This window comes from Crocodylus siamensis, chromosome 6 (genome assembly GCF_052110815.1).
Source record: "Crocodylus siamensis isolate JL-2025a chromosome 6, ASM5211081v1, whole genome shotgun sequence".
Classification (NCBI taxonomy): Eukaryota; Metazoa; Chordata; order Crocodylia; family Crocodylidae; genus Crocodylus; species Crocodylus siamensis.
This window is the reverse complement of record NC_143400.1, coordinates 15,128,194-15,144,786: the sequence shown is the minus strand read 5'-3', so window position 1 is coordinate 15,144,786 and position 16,593 is coordinate 15,128,194. Positions and strand designations below refer to the sequence as shown.

At 51.2% G+C, this 16,593-nt stretch overlaps 1 protein-coding gene across 2 annotated transcripts; it reads left to right on the top strand.

Annotated features, from left to right (window-relative positions):
• The first annotated feature begins 785 nt into the window (after positions 1-785).
• GOLPH3L (golgi phosphoprotein 3 like) lies at positions 786-15,355 on the top strand. 2 transcript variants are annotated; one of them, XM_090054400.1, is made up of 5 exons: positions 786-905; positions 2,042-2,255; positions 12,578-12,709; positions 14,167-14,281; positions 14,920-15,355. In XM_090054400.1, exons 2-5 carry the CDS (start codon positions 2,079-2,081, stop codon positions 15,345-15,347), a joined length of 852 nt encoding a protein of 283 aa, XP_089910526.1. In that variant the 5' UTR covers positions 786-905; positions 2,042-2,078; the 3' UTR covers positions 15,348-15,355. The 2 variants fall into 2 exon arrangements, with proteins under 2 accessions (XP_089910526.1, XP_089910527.1); XM_090054401.1 differs by having other exon boundaries at positions 795-905; positions 2,045-2,255.
• Positions 15,356-16,593: the final 1,238 nt, after the last annotated feature.

The window sequence follows — 16,593 nt, the reverse complement described above, 5'->3', positions numbered from 1 at the left end:
TGACACCATACCACCCATGCGCCACAACAATGCTTTATTTATTGCATGACAGTGTGAGATACATATATGGGGGGGGGTGGCCTTGCATAAGGCCACCCCCACAATATATGCAAGGCTACACACACAAACCCCCAGTATATGTTAACACCAACCCCCCGTATATGCAAACCCAAACACACCCCAATATATGCAAGGAAAGGCCACACACATACACAAATAACCCCCCAAGATATGTAAGGCCACTCCCCATATTATGTAAAGCCACACACACACGACCCCCGCTCAGTATATAACGCCCCCCCCCACAACCCCCCATACATGCAACCTGGCTGGGGAAGATGTGCCTAGACCTCACTGCCGCGCAGCACAACTAAAGCCCTGTGATAACTGCCTGGCTGACTACACGCCCCAAGAAGCTGCAGAGCTGCTCGGCCTCAGATCCAGCACTGCACCACCGCGTACCCCCCTCCCGCCAGCGCAGGTGCAAAAAAAAAAAGCACGCAACCTTCCCCGCAAAGTAAAGCGCCCTCCACCCCGCCACTTCCCCAAGGCTCCCACAGGCCACTGAGCTCCATGGCGCGACACCAACCCCCTCTGCTCCAGCTGCTTTCTTCGTCAGTTAACAAGAAGTAATTGCACTTTTTTTTTTTTTTTGCAGGAAAAAGAGGATCCCACCCCTCTGCAGGTCTATTGGAGGAGCCCTGCCAGCCCAGCCTCTGATTTGTCCATTATCAAGCACCAGGATTGGTTACTCGGGGATACCAGGAAGCTGATGTGGTTCCCTTCTTCCTTCTCCAGCTCAACCAGGAAGTAAAGTTTCTCGTTCGGTCTGGCTCCAAGTTTAGCACCGGGCAGAGCAGGAGAGAGGCTTGCACAGGGAGCCTGGAGCAGAGGAGAAGTCTCAGGTACTGTGGGGCTGGGGCTGGGGGAATCTCCCTCCAGGCTGGATTTCTTTAGCATTAATCATTAACATAAGTAGGAACAGCTGGGCAAGTTTCCCATGTCCTCTGGGGTGGTGGGCTTCCATTCTACCCAGGAGAGTACACAATTCATCAGCAGCCTCTCTCTCTGCCTGAGGAAGGGTGCTTGTACCTGAATGCTTACAGAGAACATTTTTTCCAACTACTTAGTTGGTCTAATAAAAGATATTGCATCTACCCAAGAACCTGGGTACATGCACAGTTCCTCTGGAGGGGTGGATTTTTGCTTCTTCACTCTTCTTCCTTTCCCCCTGCTGGGATCTGTGGTAGGAAATGAAGGATTAGATATGTCCCCAGCAGGGCACAGAGACGACTTGCAGGAAGTAGCTTTTGTCCCTTTTGTCTCTGTTCTGTGCTTGCAGCTACTTTGCTTCTTCTAGCTTCATTCCTAGCCTCTGGTGTGGCACAGCCTGTGCTGGGTGACCCTCACCTCTTCTCTAAGCTGGAGGGGAAGTTAAATTCCCTTCCATACATGGAAAGAAAGCAAGAGGAATATTGCTTTCCTGGCTTTAGGAGTTGCAAAGCTGAGGGCTAGGGTTTGGGAGGGACTGCAGGTTAGGAAGGATTTGGCTATTCCCCCCCACCCATGGCTCTTGAAATGCATTCCCTTTCCTAAGGTGTAGGATTGTCCACCAGCTAAGCCACAAGGCACAGACCCGTGAGGCCAGGAAGGATGGAAAAGACCTATGGGTCCCCTGTGGGTTTGTCCTACTGGGTGCATTCCAAGCTTTGTGCAGGTGCCAGGACATCAGTGGGTGGAGAAATCTGAGCCGGGCCTCTTCCCTGACTGGGTGAGGTAAGACTTACTTGTCCCCTCAATGCAACGAGGTAGCAGTAACCTAGCTCACAGAGTTTCTGCTTCTGTCTCAGACATCACCTGGCTGAGCTGGTCTTCTGAACTCCCAGCGTGGGGGTCCTACAGCTCTTCCAGAGCTGTGTATGCTGCTTACTTACTGTGTTAAGGAGGTGGGGGGCGCTGCCTTGATCCTGCCAGGCTTCTTGCCTGCAATTCCCTGGAGCTTAGGCTTTCAACCCTGAAATCTTGTGATCTGTGTCTCCAGCAGTCCTGTGAAAACTTGTGCTCCTAGCTGAAGGAAGATGACGACATTAACTCACAGGGGCCGGCGGGCTGACGCAGGCAAAAATGCTGACAAGCGGCCTGATGGTGAGGAAGACTCATCTAAAGACTTGGGTGAGGAGGACTCTGACGACTCCAAAGACATCCGCCTCACCCTCATGGAGGAGGTGCTGCTCCTGGGGCTGAAGGATAAGGAGGTAACGTGTCCTGTTGTTAGAAGCACTGCTGTTACCTTTGCTCTTCTGGATGTGAGCCCCCGTGGAGGCTTCTACCTAACACCTCTGGTTCAGTAACTTGGGGAAGCAAATCCTGCTGGTTTCTTTGCAGAGCTGAAGGGTTCATCTTGCCGTGGATCTGTGCATGCCTCTGGGCAAAGGGAGCATGGGAGCACAAGGCTGAGCTGTGCCTGAAGGAGAAAAGAGCAGGATGCTTGGGTCACCCCATTACCTTTCCTCCTTGCTCAGATGCTGGCTGCATTGCCCTCCTCTGGGCAGCTCCACAGGTGTTGTGCTTGCTTTGTAATGGGAGGATCTTGTAGCATTTGGGGGGTGGGGAGGGGTCTGGCTTAGACTCCAGGAGTCTCTTACCTTCTCCCTATCTTAACTCTACTGGGGCCTGATGGTAGACCAGCCCTTGGTTAAAAAGCAGAGCTACAGGTCAGATGTTGATATCCTCCCTGGACAAAGCCTCTTATTCTGGAATCCTACAGAGGTCCTAGCCCATTGTCTCGCTCTAAATGCCCATGAAGTACTGAGAGAACACTTTTTCTTGGGGCTAGTTCAAGTTAATTGCCATTTGAGCTGCCAGTGTAAACCATTGTTTTCCCACCCACCCCCCTTTCTCCACCTGTAGCCTGAGTGGATCAGACCTGGGATAAACCCAATTTCTGTTTTTACCTGAAATACAGCATAAAATAAGGCCTTATAAAAGGGCTTTTGGCTAAGACCCCTGCCTGGCCTTTGGAAGAGGCATGCCCCTGCTCCCATCTGGGGCCTGACCTTTCCTTGTAGAGAAGGGAGGAGATGCCATTTACCTCTTGTTCATTTAGTAGCCAAGGGTTACCTCTGTCCTGAATTGCTCCTTGATGGGGCAGGCTATAGATCCAGTAGCCACACCCCACCCTTTGCTTGGGGCTGTTGTAAAAGAAGGACTGGGCTATTTTGGGGCTAGACAGGTTTATACTAGGGCTGTTCAGTGCCTTTGGGAGCACAAAAAGAAACCCAAGGCACCCAGAAATTTTTGCTTCTTGGTGGCTTAGCTCATCTACTTGATCAGTGCTTATAATTTCTCTCTTGCACTTCAAAATAGTATCAGGACTCCATCACCTGGATACCAATAGGATAGCAACAGCTGTTTAAAACCCCAGAATATTTGTAAAGAACTGACGCAACCATCAATTGCAAAAAATAAAATCCAGTTGAGTCAGTGCTGTGGGCGAATGCCCCTCTGCACAAGGTTATCTGGAAGTTTTCTTGAGCTTGGAGGGGAACATTATCATTTGGCACCCAAGTCATCTTAAATACATGAGAGAGAAATGGAGCAGAGTCCTATCTTGGTGGAAGAAAGTCTGCAAGATCCTAAATCCAGATTAAAAGATGTATCTGTGAGAAATAGATCTATTCCCATTGGGTGATTGAAAGCCATCTCCAGGCTGGAGCACATCACCTGTCCAGCTGCACGCAGCTGCCCCCCTTCTCCCATTAGGATAAAAAGTTCAGATTGAATTTCTAGGTGATGGACTTAGGTTGTGTTGCTTTGTTGCTGTGGAACTGGGTTATTGCCAGATGAAAGTTGCCTTCCTCAGTCTGGTGCCAGAGGGGTTTCTTTCTTTGCAGAACTGTATCAAAGTCAGAAAGGAGGGTTTGTTTCTTGGTTTAAAGGCTGGCCTGAGACTCCAGGGTCCAGTTTCTGGTGCTGACACAGGCTGTGTACGATCCCAGGCAAATTACTTTGTCTTTCTCTTTGCCTCAGTTTCTCAGCTGTTTTAAAAAAAAAAAAAAAAGAGGGGCAGTGAGGGGGGGGATAAAACTTCCTTTGTCTGGGTGCCATCACAATGCGACTAACTCAGTATTTCATTGCAAGTTATTTGAAAGGTAGGAACTGTCTCTCATGAGGCATCTTGGCAGCATCCATCACAAGGATACCCTGATCTGAGTAGGAACCTGGAGATAATACCATCTCATTAGTGTTAACGATGTGCTCAGCTAGCCGTTCCAGACAGATCCCTCTCCACGGCAGTGTGTATTGGTCATGGTGACATTGGTGCCTTACTGAGCTTGTATAGAGGATCATACATGGTGCTCCAGGATCATAGCACAAAGTGTGCAGTACTTCCTAGGCTCTCACAAGGACAACAGTTCTCTCCTTCTGTGAAATCGCTAAACCGCACTCTGTGTGCTCTGTAACCTGGTCCCATGAACCCCGGCAGAGAGGAGTGGCTCCTGTCTACAGATTTTAGGTGGCACTGTCTTTTGGAAATGGATATTTCGGGACCTTTGATTATGAGAAAAGCTATCTCTGAGTTTTTGCTGGCAGCTTGGGCCCTGGGTATCTGAAATCTGCCATGCCAGAGTGGTTGTCGGTTGGGCTTTGTTAGCACTCAGAGGCCATGCAGTGCATGTAATGGTTAGGATAGTTTGTTTCCAGCTTTGCTAGTCGAAACAAGAGCCCTGTTGTGCTGGGCATCACGCCCAACCTGTTTCCTGCCTTGCAGAATTTTGCAGATCTGGATCTTGTGGACTGTAATGTTTATGCATGCATTTGTGCACATGGCATGGTCCCACTGACTACAGTTGGACAAAATGTGCCTCTGGGTGTGTGCTGGGGGGTGGGGAGAGGGAGTACATATTGCCAGCCTCAGGTGCTCAGAGACTATGATTATGATTATGTCCCTGAAACAGACTGGATTAAAATAAAACCTATTTAAAGGAACTGGAGTGTGGTTTTTGTTTTGTTTTTTTTAAGAAAAAGCACTGACTGCATTAAGAGACTCCTGGTCATATTGGAGTGATGTAGCTATGATGGCCCAGGAATTCTGCAAGAAGCAAAAATTTTTGTAGGTGATATTTCTTACTGGGCCAGCTGTATGGCTGGGATAAAGTCAGGCAGAAGGCAGGGTAGATGCACACCTTATTACTAGAAACAGTGGCCATAAACCGAAGGAGAGTAGACTTATATTGGACATTAGGGAGAAGTTATTTACGGTGAGGGTTGCCAAAATATGGAATGGGCTTCCAAGGCAGGTGGCGCTTTCCTCTACCTTGGAGGTGTTCAAAAGAAGATTAGGCAAGCACCTGGCTGGCATTACTTGACCCCAGTGCTCTTTCCTGCCCTTAGACTCGATAATCTAATAGTTCCCTTCTGACCCTAGAAATCTATGAAATCTTATTGACTAACTAAGAGAAAGCAGGAGCTTTTGTGAACTGGAGTTGACCTCATCAGATGCTGTGAAAGGCAGTGCAGAGCAGTGTATGAAGTGGAGTGAGTGCTTTGAATAAAAGAGAAGTTGGGGGGGGGGGAAGGGGAATAGTGCTTGAAGTAAAGAACCCATAGGAGCATTGGGGTCACCAAAGACGATCCAGATTGTGGGATGAGAACCTGTAATCCTTGCTTAAAACATACTTCATCCAGTCCAGTCTGCAGTTTGACTTTATCCTGGTTTGAAAGAGAGACAAGCATTGGATTGTAAGGCATTCTTCATCAGGTCCAAAAGACTCGTGCCATCCTCAGAGATGGCAACTCTGTGCCAGGTACATGAGCCCATGCAAGGTATTGAGGTGGCTGACCAGAACACTGCTTCTTGTGAAAACAGGGGGTAAAACCTGAGGAGGATTCTTTAGGGAAATGGTGTTTTCCTTTGGTTGCCCCAAAGTCCTGGTTAGAAGCTGGAGGGGCTGTGACAACCTCATGGGATGAAACTCCAAGGTAAAAACCAGCCCTAATTATGTTGTCAAGATATATGAAGTGCTCCCCTCCTGTGCAGTGGCAAATGTCCCCTTCCTGTCTGAGACCAACAGAAGACATAACCTCAGGTGTTCTCATGTTTCGCTTGGGTCTAGCTAAGAATCAGCGAGGGAGGAACAGGGGAAGGACAGGAGCTGGGTTCAGAGAATGCAGCTGGACCAGAAATATTGTGCAGCTGCGAGGAAGTAGGAATGATCAAAATAGCTGGACAGGATGAAGTGGTTTCTCTGCTTTCAAGTTGCTCCAGTGAGAAAAGAGGGCTGCTTATGTGACCAGAGACCTCTTGGAAGGCAGAGCAAACCCCACCAGCAGGCCTGGATTTCTCTCGTCAGCCGCATGGGTCTCTGTTCCCAGCGCCCGTGGGCAGCTAGCTGCCTTGCGGACAGACATTCTGTCTGATTGAGCAGCTCAGGTCTGGAAGGGGCTTTCTGGAAAATTGCAGTGGCTGGGAGCTGATCTTGGGCACCACGTCACAGAGCCCCATTGTAAACTGCTTGCACAGGTTTTGTGTTTGTTGTTGGGCTGTAGTTTAGCAGGAATGTGTTGTTCCCATTGTCTTGGGCTGGCAAGGTATGAAGCCAGATCGAGGGCTCTGGGCTGGTTTGGCAGCAGCACAAATGCACTGGCCATGCATCCTGATGCATGTTGGGGGAGAATACAGAATTCTGTTTGGCTTCTCACTGGAATAGCTCAGTAGGTCACCAGCTGTTTATGATATGGTAAAACCCATCCTTCAGAACCTGACTGAGACTGGCACAGCTGGATTCCAGCTAGTAACAAGCTTTGTAATTGGCTCCAGCTTGGCTTGTCCTATTGTGCATAGCTGGCCTACAAGTAAAAGGCTCCATACCCTAGTATGGAGCTGCCCAGTGAAAGTATCTGTATGGGTGGAGTTGCCTGGTTGCTCTAACCTCTACTTCTTGTTACACCTTTAGTACTTACCTGCCCCTGAGCACCTCCCAGCTACCCCTGCTGTAAGACGAGGCTCCTATCCCCATTGTACAGATGGCATCACTGAGGCACAGAGAGGCTAAGTGAGTATGCCTAAAGTTACAGCAGGCAGGCAGTGGCAGAGGAGGAACTTGAATTCAGGTCTCCTGAGTTCCAGGCTGGTGCCCTAACCATTGGGTCAGCCTCCAAACCAGAAAAGAGCATTCGTTCAGCACTTGCTGTGGTTAGCAGGGAAGCAGCAGGTGTCGAGTGTTACACAACACACTGACACATTACCCTGGGTTGAAAACTGAACCCCTGAGGAGCCTGGGAAGGGCTGGGTCTCAGAGGTGCCAAGTGCCTGCAGCTTTCAGTAGGCAACCTCCCAGTTGCCGGCAATTCACTGACATGGGTGGAACTGCCTTGTGGTCACCTCCAGCAAGAGGTGCCAGTACATGCAGCTGTTGGCTGAACCCAAGATAAGATCTTGGCAACATTGAAGTAACAGGAGATTGGGGAACAACCTGGGATGCTAAATATTTGAGCCACTCAGGTGTGTAGGGAGAACAAAGCTGCATGCTTCTGTTCCCTTTAACTTCTTTGGTGCCCTTCCCAACCCCCTTGGCTTTGTACAGACATAGCTGATGTTGCTTTAAAACAGGGGGATCTTGGGCATTTGGATGGTTGTATAGATCCCACCAAAGAGTAGGTACCTTCCCTGATGGTGCTGGAGATGGAAGTTTTGTTGGTCAGTGTAATCAAGGTCTTAGTGCGATGACCCTCTGTTCCCCTGGGGAATTTGTTGAGCTGTGAGCATTAGCTGTTCAAACCATCATGGTCACAGTGAGCACATCTACATGTTCGTTAATGCACCTTAGTTACTGTGCATTTAGTTTAGTACTTGCTTAATAAAGTACTAACTAAAATTACTGTGCAGTAGCTTCAGTACACAGGTTGGTTGTTTTTGGGTTGGTTTTTTGTTTTTTGTTTTTTTTGTGATGCTTACTGCACGTTGGCCTAATAAGTACCACTGCACAGTAGGCTATTAGCATGGTTTCTAACCGCCACACTACGGCGCAGTGTTATGAGGCTAATGCACAGTAAGCATCTCATTTAGATGCGCCCAGTGAGGACCCAGCAACCTTTTGGAAGCACAGGACTCTTTCACGTCCGCTCAAAAGGGATCCGTTGCAGTAGGGGGCATGTGACAGCCATACAGAAATGTCCCGCACACCTTCCAGTGCAGCTGTGGAACTAGGATGCTCAGCTCCCACTGTGAGTGACAGGCTAATGGTCTTCTGGGTAAATTGAGAGGGAAACTGAGGCAGGGGGCAGTCACAGAGTGGAGAATGGACTCGTGCTCCATCCCTTTCTGCTAGGCCTCTACACCCCTCCATGCACTGGGAGCAGAACTCTGTTCTATTCTCACAAGCAGGTTGTGCTGTGTCCTGACCTGTTAGATCGGAGTCAGTGGTTTAGAGTTGGCACAATGCTTATCCCCCCTCTAAAGACACCGCCCATTGGTTAGGGTGGGGCTGTTCCTGATGGCACAGATGGCAGGACTGTTGTGGTCACTGACCAGGGAGGGAGGGAACAGTCAGTAGAAAGCACCAGCAGCCTCCCTGCTGAGCAACTCTTTGGCTCCTTCAGACAGGTTCTCCCACCACCTGTAGGGGTGTAGCATTGTCTCCTGAGTTAATGTTTGATATAATGAGGGCAGTAAAAGAATTGGAGAGGGGACAAGCCAGGCCAAGAACAGTGCCTGTAGGGAAGAATGCCCTGATTAGCTTGTGAAACTTTTTTTCCTCCTCACCTCTAGCTCCTTTTACCTGCCCATCTTACCTGGCAGAGGCTGCTTAAACTGGGTGCCCATTGGGAGAGAGCCGTAGTTTGGACTATGATGCTATGGCTGCCTGTGGCATCCAAGCTTCAGGGCTTTCATCTGTTCCCTAAAACAACAGATGCTCCACCAGACACTTGGGCCGACCATGACCTTTTTTCATACCTCAGTTTCCTGTTCTGATTCTTCTTCCGATGGTAAATGAGAGTCCTTGCCTGGAATAGCTTAATGAACCCATGCGGTACCTGATGTAAAAGGACTTTGTTCTTAGTTGTAATCTCAAGGTGCTGTTGTGGTGCTGAGCCCTTGAGGGTTCAGGTGCATAGCACTTCTCAGGATCAGGTAGATGTGAGGGGGGTGGGTGGAGGATGAGGAAGGAAGATCCTGATTCAGCACTGTCCTGGCACAGAACTATTGGCATTGCACAAGTGCTCAGACTCTAGTAGGCTCACAGGGAATATGTGCTGATGACGGATGAATCTCACGCAGCCAAAATGATTGTATGTCCATGCTGTATGACATTCATTGGAGTGCCCAGAGGTAATACCTCCCATCCTAGAACAAGTGGATAAAGTATTGCATCTTCTTGCATACCAAACACACCCTTCCCCACCCCCCCACCCCTCCAAAATGACTATGAGGAAAGATCTCCGCCCTCTCCACCTTCATTTAGCCTTTCAAATTGAGGTGTGTGTCTTATTTTGGGGGCATTGTAGGCAAGAAAGTATGGTAATACTTAGCCTGAGCTCTGTAGCCCATAGAAATTACTGTAGATCTGAGCTAGAGTCGCAGACCGTGCCCCACCCACAGCTGAAATGCGGCACCTTCTGGTGTGGAAGCTGGCAGCTCTTTAACAGCACGCTTAAGTGCTTCTCTTCCCAAGCAGGCAATTATACCCTATCTTGCTCAAAGTTACAAGGTGGATTTAAGTGGGCAGGCTGTAATTAGCCCAACTGGAATCTAGAAAGGACGCTGGGGATAGTTCTCTTATCTAAGCCTTAATGGGAGTTCCACCTGCCTCTTCAAGAGGCTGCGCATTGGGCTTAAAGATAAAGCTGTGGACGGCAAGGAGGACTCTTATTACAGGACTTAGAAGCAATTAGCCGCAGTAAGAAATTGTTCTCCAGGCAGGTCTGAAGGTGTCAGGGGCTTTACGAGTTTCTTAAGCGGACTCATGTATTCATAAGCCTGGGGAAAGCTGCTCTCAGGGAAAACAATTACTGCTCGGATGATGCCTGCGCCAGCTGCTGACCCAGTTTGAAAGTCATCGCACAAGCAGGTGGCGGGTAACTTTCTGGCCTGTCTTCATGGAGCTTTAATGCTGAAGGGGAAGAATTGGTCCCTTGCTGACCAGGCAACTGAGAGGTCGGGGGGAGAACTTAATTCTGTCTCTTATTCATGAAACCTCTTTCTCACCTCCTAGCCCTGCTACATCAGGGAACCAGGACATATCTGCTCTCTGCCAGAGAGACGGGACAGGAGACTGGGCAAGATTACACCTGTGGTCTGACCCAGTAAATAGCAGTTCTCATGGTAGCAGTCAGGTGTTATACTCGCTTTTCCCTTGTGAGGGGAAATTCACCTCCCAGGAGGTTCTGTAGAAATCACTCTTTAAAATCTATAGAGAATGGAGATTTGTCCGAAGCCGTGTTTCCCTCTGATATTTTCCCCCTCTCCCATACTTCTGTTTGAAACAAGTGCTGGGTATTTCTGTAGCTGCAGCCTCTCTAATCTCCCAGCAGCCACCCTAAGAAGGAAGGTCATGCTGTACCAGCAACACTCATGGTAAGAGACCCTCTCTGAAGACATCTGTAGGGGATGGGAAAAGGTAACCCAACTTGCTGAAGCCAGTTGGGGTAATGGCACCTGCCCTGCAGCCCCTCAGGCCAGTGTGGGCTGGCCATGGTCAGCTTGGTTTTCAGAGCTCTTGTTCAAGGCGAAGTAAGACTTCAGAGGCCTGGGGTGGGGCAAAGATCCTTTCTGCCCTACAGATGCTCTCCCTTGATACCTGGAGAGCCATGATGTTCACAGGGGCATGTTCAGGTGAGCAGGAAACTGGTTATATTGTAACCAGTGCCAACCAGCTCCCTGACTTGCATGTGTCCTGTTGCTCAGTGTTTACCCAGGAAGGATTGGCCAGCAACAGTATACCAACCAACCCTGTAACTCTCTCCCACTGGGTGGCTGTTTGTGTTACACCTGCAAGAAGAGCTCAAGGTCATAATGTTTGGAGCCAAAGCTGCACCTGGGAGTGGTTCTTTTATTGCTGTAACTGTCAGGGCTGTTAGGTTATAAAGAAAATCCATTCTCAGCAGTGCTGGGTGTTGGCTGCAGCCCAGGCAGGGGGTAGTGACTGGACTATGCCAGTGCTCCTGCTGGGAATCAGACCTGGAAGGTCCTGGCTAGAGGGTCTTGCCCCTCTACTCTTGGTCAGACCAACACTGCATTGGGGATCAAGGAGGAATTTTTCCCTTAGTCAAATTGGAGCAGACTGGTGGGGTGGTTTGCCTTCCTCTGTAGCAGAAGGCACAGCCTCTGACTGGGATCTCTCAAGTACATTTAATACTCCCTCTCAAGTGGCAAAATTTGATGTCTTCCATGTTTTGGCAGTGTTGGTTATAGCTGTGTTGTTCTAAGGACGCAGGCAGACAAGGTTCTTTGGGTAAATGTGATATCTTTTATTTCCAACTATTTAGTCAGTCTAATAAAAGATACCACATTTACCCAAAGGACCTTGGCTGCCTTATGCCCTCTTGTAGTGGTAGGATGCTGGCAGCCTTCATCCCCCTGCTTTACCTGGAGCAGGTCTGGGAGTTGTTGGTGTCTTGGGGCAATGGGCCTTGCAGTGTGACAGGGCTGCATGGGTAGTTTTTTGGAACAGGTCAGACCAGGATGTGTCTGGGATGGTTTAGATGGGGCTGATCCTGCCTCAGGCAGGGGGTTGGGCTAGATGTGACTTCCACAGGGCCCTGCCAGGTTAACTGCATTATGATTTTGTTGTAAGAGCTGGCAGTTGATTCAAGGGCTGCGGGGCTTTCCCTACAAGGAAATGGAGATGGCTGCATGTCCTGTGCTGGTCTTCTGGTCCTAGCCCTCTTACTGAGATGGCAATTGGACCCCTGAGTGCAAGGTCACTATGAAACCTCTCCAAAGACCCCCTTTTTTCTGCAGGCCCCTCACTGAGGCTGTCTTCCTCTGCTGTGAACGTATATTAGAATCTGCCTCCCTCCCTCTAGCTGGGTCATGTCTATAAACCCCTTGGGGCAAAGATTTGGGGCCAGTTCTTCCCCTGGAGGTGCAGACCACCCACTGTGATCCCAAGAATCAAGGGTGTCCTGCCATAAAGCTATAAAAACCCCAGTGGCTTTTGGGCAGTGCCCTGTTCCATCAGTGCCATGGACCAGCTGGGGTTGCCAAGAGATCCCCTTAGAACTGTTCTCTCTTCTCTCTGCTTTTCCCTTGGACTGGGAACAGGGGGGCTTTTGGGTTCTGCTCCTAGCTCTGCTGCTGGCCTGTTGCGTGAGCCCGGACAGCTTGTAGCCTTGTGCTGTTCCCAAAGCAAGTGGCATCCCCTCTGGGCACCTGGGAGCAGTTTCTGGTCTGGTCGTGACCCTGCAGGCAGCATCAGGTTTGGAACTCGGGTGCCCTGCTCCGAGGCAGGCCCCTGCCACGCAACGGTAGGGGTCTGATCCACCCTCTGTTAGTTGCTCAGCAGGGAGGCATCACCAGCTCTCCTCATTCCCCAGCGAGTTTCCCTTCTAATGCCAGTCATGCTTCCCCTCCCAGGGCTACACGTCCTTCTGGAATGATTGCATCTCCTCAGGCCTGCGTGGTGGCATCCTCATCGAACTGGCAATGCGTGGTCGGATCCATCTGGAGCCTCCCACCATGAGGAAGAGGAGGCTGCTGGACAGGAAGGTGAGCTGCCCCTGGGGTGGGGGGACCCAGCCTTTCCTCTGGACCACCAGGATCTGGGGGAACATTTGTTCAGTGGGGCTGGCTGCCTTTGTGGATAGAAGGTGCCTGGCCCTCTTCTGCCCTGCAGTGAAGGTCAGGAGGTTGAAATGGTGATCTCAGAGGAACTGGGACACATGGGTAGTCATTGCACTTTTTCTAGTGTACAAAAATTGAGGATAGATGACGCATACCAAAATCAGGGGTAATCTCCTCCAAAACAGCTGAGCTTTATTCCTGATGGGATTCGAGTAAAACTCTCCCAGCTTAAGTTATACCAGTGCAGCTGTCATCTGTCCAGATTTATCTTGGGGTAGCGGCTTGCAAATGGCCAGCCAGCTGTTACCTGATTCCCTGCCATCTAGTAGTGGGGTGCAGCAGTAACCCTTTGGTACCCAGAATGAGCTGCATTTTTGGTCTGTTCCCGGTATGCATTGGCATACAAGTTGCTTAAGGGGTATACACCTGTGTCCTTGCCCTAAAAGTGTCTGTAACCCCTCTGCAGTTCATGAAGGATGCGGCGCATACTCGCTGGTGGGGATCTGGTCTGTATTCAAGGGTGGCTCTGGTTATGGGGACCCCTTTTGTGAGGGTGTTCCCTGAATCATTGAATCCTAGAGAGGTAGGGCTGGAAGGGACCTACAGAGGTCGCATCTAGTCCAACCCCCTGCTTGAGGCAGGATCAGCCTTGTCCAAACCATCCCAGATGCATCCATCATCTAAACACTTCATAAGTTAACAATCAACCCTGACCCAGCAGAGACATCACACCCGAACCTGCCACAGGGAAAGCGGGGGGTGGGGTGCTACTGCAGCCAGTGTCGTGCTGCTGTTAGAGGTTGTTAATACACTCAAGAGATTCCAGGTAGAGGCTGTGCCCCTGCTATAGAAAAAGGCAAACTACCCTCTTCCCCTCCAATTCCATACCAATCTGATCAGGGGGTAAAATTTCTCCATGACCTCAAATGGGCATCAGTCTGACCGTGAGTGGAGGGGCAAGACCCTCTAGTCAAGACCTTCCAGTTTTGGTCCCAGAAGAAGCACTGGCACAGCCCAGTCCCTGTCCGCAGCCTGGGCTGTAGCCAATACCCAGTGTCTTTTGATGAAGGCTTAAACCCCCCTGACACATTGCTACTACTAACAAGACTCTGTCAGAGCTGTATCCTTGGTGGGAGATGTCCCAAGGAGGCGGGGAGATGCCTGCATGCCCTGGAATTCTATTGACCTGTGTGTGTGTGGTGTCCCCCCCTCCCCACTGGGCCTGTCCCAATGACCCCAGTTTTGGGCTCCCCGGTTCAGATCCCAGACTGCAGGATTGGACTATGCAGAGGTAGCAGTCATGATGCTCCAGCTGTGGGGAGAGGGGCTGGTGACTGCCTGGGACCTGGTCTCACTCCAGCTGTCTCCTTTTGTCCTTGCAGGTACTCTTGAAGTCAGATACCCCAACTGGCGACATCCTGCTAGACGAGACTCTCAAACACATCAAAGCCACAGAGCCTGCAGAGACGGTGCAGACCTGGATAGAGCTTCTCACAGGTATGTGTGCTTGGGGCGTGCCCTACACTGCTTTGTGCCCTGGGGCTCCTCCCTCCCCTGGGACTGCGGGCTGAACAGGTTGGGACCTGGTGGCTGGCTCCATCTGAGCATGGAATGGAGCCAGGCAGGTGGCTGTGGGAGGAAGTGGTGTTTCCTTATCCTTTTGTTTGCATTGGAGGGTCTGGGATGGTGCTTGCACGTAGGGCTTGTGTACACTACGTCAGCACAGGTCCTGGAGAGGGCAGGGCTGAGCTTGCCTCTCCCATGCCTAGTTTGACTGATCTGGGAGTTGGCCCTGGAGCCTGTGGGTTTTTTTTTTTTTTTTTGGTTTTTTCCAGCAGTCCCTGTTGAGCACCACTTTCAGCCCTAGAGAGCATGGGCAGACTGGGGGGCCCAGAGGCTGAGGGACTGTGTTACCATAGTGCAGGATTGCACTGGGGCAAATCCCAGGCTGGAATGGTTGGGGGCTAGGCAGGGGTGCATTAACAGAGCTCTCGATGGAGGGTGGTGGTCAATTTGGGGCATGGGGAAGGTGTGGGAGGCGGGCTTGGTCTCTGCAGCTGGCTGATGCCTCAGTGTGGAAGGAAAGAGTCTCCCCTTCTCCCCCACACACACACCCCTGGCTGCCTTTCCCACAGGCGAGACCTGGAACCCCTTCAAGCTGCAGTACCAGCTGCGCAATGTGCGTGAGCGCATCGCCAAGAACCTGGTGGAGAAGGGCATCCTCACCACAGAGAAGCAAAACTTCCTGCTCTTTGACATGACCACGCACCCTGTGACCAACACCACCGAGAAGCAGCGCCTCGTCAAGAAGCTGCAGGAGAGTGTCCTGGACCGCTGGGTGAACGACCCGCACCGCATGGATAGGCGGACGTTGGCCCTGCTGGTGCTGGCCCACTCCTCAGACGTGCTGGAGAATGTCTTCTCCACGCTGGCTGATGACAAGTATGAGGTGGCCATGAGCCGCTCAAAGGACCTGCTGGAGATGGACCCCGAGGTGGAGGGTGGCAAGGCACAAGCCGTGGAGATGATCTGGGCTGTCCTTGCAGCCTTCAATAAATCCTAAGCACCCTGGCTGGCCACGGCACGGAATGTGGCCCTCTGGATGTAGGATAGGACCCAGGCATACAGAACTACCCTCCATGGAGGGTGGGTTTGCACAGGTTGGCATGGGGTGGGCTTGGCAGATTTTCCCCTTGCCCCCTTCATGGCCTGAAGTGGCTGTGCTGGAAGGGGTGTGTGTGCGTGTGTGTGTGTGTGTGCGGTCAAATTGTCTGTCCTCTGTGAACTCTTAGCTACACACAGGTCTGGGTCTCTGGGCTGCTTGGCCCCATTTTTGACCCCCCAGGCAGAGACTGTCCAGGGGGGCTGCGTGCTGCTCTCTCACTTCGGAGTGAAGGGTGCCTGGTACTTGGCATGTGACTAGAGTGGGGCAATGCCCCCTTCCTGCCCCCCACAACTGAAGGATGCATGGCCCTTGGTAAGAGGTGAAGCTGCCCTGAAGCTTCTTGCCTGCATGCCCTTGCTCCTGGGACATGGAGAATATGCCTTGGGCACTGTAGCTTGGATGGGACCCATACATCGGGGGGTGCAAGTCCATGCCCCAGCTCCTTGCCATGAAGGGCAGGAGAGGCCTGGGGGGGTCTGAGTGTGGTGCCCTTGGTGGATGCTAGCATGGGGGTCACAGCCTCCAAGGCCAGTGGGGCACAATCCTTCCCCCCTCCACCCCCACCAGCTCCTCTGTTTCCTTCCCTGGTGCCCAGCTGTCTCTTACGGGCACCTCTTGGCATTTATTTCTCTGGTCTCACACGGGCACTTCTTGGATCAGCATGAAGCTGAAGCAGTGGATGAACTGGGCTGCTGGTGACCAGGGCAAAGTGACCTTCAGGTGCTAGTCAGTGCTTTGTGTGGAAGGAAGAAGGGGTGTGTGGCCATGCTGGGTCTGCCCCCCTGCATGACAGACTGACAGTGTGAGATTTGCACTTGGCAGAGGTACAGGTGCAACAGCTAAGCTGAGCTGCTCCTGTCTGCCTGTTCCTTGCAGATGAGCACTGAAACCTGCAGGCACAGCTCTGCTGAGCTACCCACTCACAGCAGCTGGGGATGTGGGTCTTAGTTTTGCCAGTATCACTGTAGTGACTTGCAACTTGCCCTGGGATGAGAGCAGAATCAGGCCTTGGCTTTTAGAGCCATGAAGTTGTGAGCTTCCTCAGGGGGACAGAGGCCTTTTAGGAGCAGCCCCATCCTGTTCCCAGGCTGGTGGATGCAGCCAGGGGTTGTGTGGGAGGCTGACATCTCACAAGGAGAGATTG